A 5,789-nucleotide genomic window follows, 5' to 3' on the forward strand; every position below is an offset into this window, starting at 1 on the left:
TGAATTAGTGAATTTGTTAAGAGAAAATTGAAATTTCAGTGAATGTGAATGTGGTTTGAACAATTGTAAAAATGAATGAGAATTGCAAATTGTAATCAATGGTAATATTATTAAATAGATCTTTACGAAAACTGAAAAAACGACTTCTGAAGTTCTTAGTATTTGTATTCATAAGTTTGAAAGTAATTACACTTTTAAAAAATACGTTCTCCCCCCCCCACACTCGATCCCATCGTGTGAATTAGAGGGTTTATTAAAGAAATTTAAAAATTAATTTAAATTTTGATGTGGTTTCAACATTTTGAAAAAATAAATCAGAATTTGATTACTCTAAAAATTAATACTATAACTGACAAATAACGACCTCTGAAGTTTCAAAGCATATAAAGAAGACACGAGGAGACTATGTATAACTATATTACAGAATGAAGGTATGGATTACAGAAAAACCCAGTATATATATATATTGAAGGATATACTGAAGAAACATCCTTTATATACATTAAAGAATGAAGGAATGGATTACAGAAAAATCCAGTGTATATATATTGAAGGATGAAGAATATATTAAAGAAACATCCTGTATATGTATTGAAGGATGAAGGATATATTAAAGAAACACCCTGTATATATAATGAAGGATGAAGGATATACTAAAGAAACATCCTGTATATGAATTGAAGGATGAAGGACATATTAAAGAAACACCCTCTATATATATTGTAGGATGAAGGGTATATTAAAGAAACACCCTGTATATGTATTGTAGGATGAAGGATATATTAAAGAAACACCCTGTATATATATTGTAGGATGAAGGATATATTAAAGAAACACCCTGTATATTTATTGTAGGATGAAGGATATATTAAAGAAACACCCTGTATATATATTGTAGGATGAAGGATATATTAAAGAAAAACCCTATATATATATTGTAGGATGAAGGATATATTAAAGAACACCCTGTATATATATATTGTAGGATGAAGGATATATTAAAGAACACCCTGTATATATATATTGAAGGATGAAGGATATATTAAAAAAATACCCTGCATATATATTGTAAGATGAAGGATATATTAAAGAAACACCCTGTATATATATTGAAGGATGAAGGATATATTAAAGAAACACCCTGTATATGTATTGTAGGATGAAGGATGTATGAAAGAAACACCCTGTATATATATTGAAGAATAAAGGATATATTAAAGAAACACCCGTATGTGTATTGAAGGATGAAGGATAAATTAAAGAAAACCCGTACATATATTTTAGGATGAAGGATAAATTAAAGAAACACCCTGTATATATATTGAAGGATGAAGGTTATATTAAAGAAACACCCTGTATAAATATTGTAGGATGAAGGTATGGATTACTCTGAAGTAAAGTTTGAATTTTCTCCAAGAAAATCTGTGCTATTGATCCCCCCCCACCCCCTACGGATTTACATATAAAATACATCATTGAAAATAAAGTTTAATATTAACCTTCTCGGAGGACTGGGGAGGGAGGGAGGGGTCCTGAATGTAATGTAACACAACGGATTAAATTTCAGGATTTAGTTTTTATCTTAAATAATCATAATGGTCCTCAAAAAGGTGACCAGTCACTTTAAAACAACAGCTCAAGTTGATGCCTTTACCGATTAGGTTTCATTTGTCAATTTACGTAGGACCTGACATTAAAATAATCCTAGTTTAGAGTTCCCGAGGTGAAAAATCACATTTAAGATAATCTTGAAGAAACCTATCTAACCCGGGAAAGTTTTCAAAATCAGAAAAAAAAACTTTCTAACTCTGTGATCCTCAAACATAGGAAGGGGTGGGGGAGGGGGATTTAAACAAAGATGGGGGGGAGTAGGGGTGCTATGGAATATATTTGTTTAAAATCTTTGAATCTCATGATAAACTTTCATTAAAATCGTACAATCGTATCTTTTATTCTAAAACATTTGTTATATTCCTTCAATTTTTATTTTCCAACCTTTGCCATTTCCCTATCTTCTTTATTCTCCGACCTTTTCCATTTCCTTATCTACATTTTTTCTGCAACCTTTTACCTTTTTCTATCTTCTTAATTCTCCAAACTTTTCTCTTTCCCTCTCATCTTTATTCTCCAACCTTTCCTTTTCCCTATCTACATTTATTCTGCAACCTTTCCCTTTGTAAAATCTATTTAAGGCGATTTACAGCCTATTTAAAGAGAATATAAGACAGCAAATTGCAAGCATGAAAGACAATATTAAATATGTATTTCAATGGTTTCAATCTAAAAATATCTAAAATTAGTTTATGTTACAGAGAATATAGTTACTAAGATTGAAAGATAAATGTATAAATAAGTTAATAAGAAACGTACTTTTACTGCACTATCTCTTGGTTTAATTGAGGATGGATACAAATCTCATCTCTGGATATCGGACTCTGGACTCTCGCCTCTAGACACTCGACACTGGACTCACGCCTCTGGACTCGGGACTTGGTGTAGACTCTTTGTACTACTGTCATCTGGACTCTGGACACTGGACTCGGGACTCTGGACTTTGGACTCTCGACACGGGTCTCTCTGGGATATTTAACCCATCTCCAGTGATGGTTAGCTCCATACTGATCAAACTACTTGCGTACACTAAGATAGTAATGTACACAAGAGTACTGTACAGTTAATGTGTCACTACACATGTACCGGATACAGCTGGTAAGAAAGCTAAAGGGGGGGGGGCAATCTGTAGATTTAATATTTGTAGGATTAACAAGTTATCTTCAGATTACACCAACCACAGGTTTTACACCCTTTCCCTATAGTCTGTATTCTCCAACCTTTCCCTTTCCCTATAGTCCTTATTCTCCAACCTTTCCCTTTCCCTATCTCCTTTAATTCTACAACCTTTCCCTTTCCCTATCTCCTTTTATTCTACAACATTTCCCTTTCCTATTTTCTTTATTCTCCCACCTTTTCCCTTTCCCTATTTTCTTTATTCTCCAACCTTTCCCTTTCCTATCCTCTTTATTCACCAACCTTTCATTTTCCCTATCTACATTTATTCTGCAACCTTTCCCCTTTCCCTATCCTCTTTATTCACCAACCTTTCATTTTCCCTATCTTCTTTATTCTCCAACCTTTCCCTTTCCCTATCATCTTTATTCTCCAATTTTTTTCCTTTTCCCTTTCTCTCTCCTATTCTCTCTCGGCGGCTGCATAATGTGTTTAATATGGAAATTAGGGCGACCCCGTAGCATAGATAGATAGATACAGATATATACATACATAATATATAGATAGATAGATAGATTTATCGCTGGATAGATAGATAGATATGTTTACATGAAGATAGAAAGATATTCAACAAATTCTTATTGAAATATTCTACAATGTGAACACAAAGAAATCGGAATAGGGGTTACTAGTGGGTTAGGGGGGGGAAGGGGGGCAGCTCGATGGAGCTTTAAAAAAAGGAGCATTTATAGATAATTTCGCTTATTTGAATAAAATAGAAATAAAAACACTGACGGATGTTATCTGTAAAATTGCGACGCAGAAGATTTCTGCAATTTCCAGTTTAGAATATGTTGGCTCTCAGCTCCGGGCACCATTTTTACTAGATCTTTGACAATCCATGGATGCCGACTTATTCGCAAAATTGGAGCAATTTCATCGTTCCCTGCAAAACTTGCAAAGGTTGCAAAAAATGTTTTGCATAAAGTATTGCAGGAAATGGCGGGGTTGAGAAAACCGACACTATAAAAAAAAATTTACGTCGATATAATCGTTATACATTCATTCATACATTGATTTTTCATACATTCATACATTCATACATTGATTTTTCATACATTCATACATTCATACATTGATTTTTCATACATTCATACATTCATACATTCATACATTCATGACATTGATTTTTCATACATTCATACATTCATACATACATTCATATATTCATTGCTCAATCATTCATATACATTCATTCATATTCAATCATACATTTATTATTATGTCATTCTAATTGCAGTCATCATTCATTTATTATTCAATTTTGCATTTATTATTCATTCATTCATTATTCATTCATTAATACATTGTTAAATTATACATTCATTCATTCAATATGCATTCATCATTCATGCATTATTCAATTATGCATTTATTATTCATTATCAATACATTTATAATTAATTATTCAGCCATTCATGCATTCATGTTTTGCCTTGTTTCAGATGACAAAAATCATCATGAAATAATATCTATTGCTGAAGTACGTTGAGAAACATCGAATAAGATTATACACAAAAATAAATTTAAGCCTTTTTTATTATTTCTCATCGGTGTAAATACTGAACTTTGAACTTTGTTTTCAAGTGTTTTTTGAAATTTTAATTAAAGCTTAAAAATACCAATTACTCGAAAAAAATAACAACTGTTCGGAATTGCATGTTTGTTATTGTGCGTGTGTGTGTTCTTATTTGATCTGAATCTAGAAATGATANAGAAATACAAGTATACCTACCATCCTCTGAATAGTCGAGATGTACTTACAGCCTGAAAAGGAACGATTTGCGCGGGAAAATCATTGCGAGATTGAACGAAGACGAAGAAACAAAATGTCCGCTTACATCACAGAACTTAGTGACATGGTGCCTACATGTAACGCGCTCGCGCGCAAACCGGACAAGTTGACGATCCTTCGGATGGCGGTGGCGCATATAAAATCCCTGCGTGGAATCACAAATACCCCGCCTAACGATGGTACTTACAAACCTTCGTTTCTAACCGACAACGAACTGAAGCATTTAATCTTGGAGGCCGCCGACGGTTTCCTATTTGTTGTGAGCTGCGATACAGGACGAATTATCTACGTGTCGGACTCCTTGACACCCGTCCTCAACCACGCCCAGGGCGATTGGTTCGGGGCCAGCGTGTATGACTACATTCACCCTGAAGACCAGGAGAAGGTTCGAGAACAGCTCTCCACGACTGAATCTCAATCTAATGGCCGTATCCTGGATTTAAAGACAGGAACTGTCAAGAAGGAAGGATCACAGAGTGCAATGAGGCTCTGTATGGGATCCAGGAGGGGTTTCATCTGCCGGATAAAGGTAAGAACTTTTTTTAAATTGGTTTCCGAGGATTTTAATGATTTTTTGTCCGTCTCCCTTCATTTTATCCTTCCTTCCAGTTTCAAAATAAATTTGCATATATTTTAGCTTTAGCCTAAACGTTCAGAATTTAATTTTTTGCATTGTAAATTTGATTAAAGTTTGTATAACCTCCCCCCCACCTCTTACCCAATTCCATTTATTCATCCCAACTTAACTAATCTCATCCATCAACTTAACCAATCCCATTTATTCATCCCAACTTAACCAATCACATTTATTCATCCCAACTTACCCAATCCCATTTATTCATCCCAACTTAACCAATACCATTTATTCATCCCAACTTAACCAATACAATCCAATCATCCCAACTTAACCAATCCCATTTATTCATCCCAATTTACCCAATCCCATCCATTCATCCCAACTTAACCAATCCCATTCATTCATCCAAATTTTATTCATCTGAGATTCATCCCAACTTTGCAGATCCCATCCATTCTTCCCATCTTTACCACCCCAACATTATCCCATACTTTCATCCCAATATTATCCCATACTTTCATCCCAATATAATCCCAATATTATCCCATACTTTCATCCCAATATAATCCCAATATTATCCCATACTTTCATCCCAATATAATCCCAATATTATCCCATACTTTCATCCCA

The 5,789-nt window shown here is 33.9% G+C and overlaps 1 protein-coding gene across 1 annotated transcript in view; it reads left to right on the top strand.

The window, feature by feature from the left end:
- Positions 1-5,789, top strand: part of LOC111714860 (aryl hydrocarbon receptor nuclear translocator homolog) — a gene marked incomplete in the record, with an annotated part of 16,984 nt that overhangs the window by 3,052 nt on the left and 8,143 nt on the right. The window contains 1 exon segment of the mRNA XM_023490070.1: positions 4,560-5,111. Within this exon segment, the coding sequence (XP_023345838.1) occupies positions 4,560-5,111 (552 nt within the window).

The sequence above is a fragment of the Eurytemora carolleeae genome, unplaced genomic scaffold (genome assembly GCF_000591075.1).
Source record: "Eurytemora carolleeae unplaced genomic scaffold, Eaff_2.0 scaffold1619, whole genome shotgun sequence".
NCBI classification, from domain to species: domain Eukaryota; kingdom Metazoa; phylum Arthropoda; class Copepoda; order Calanoida; family Temoridae; genus Eurytemora; species Eurytemora carolleeae.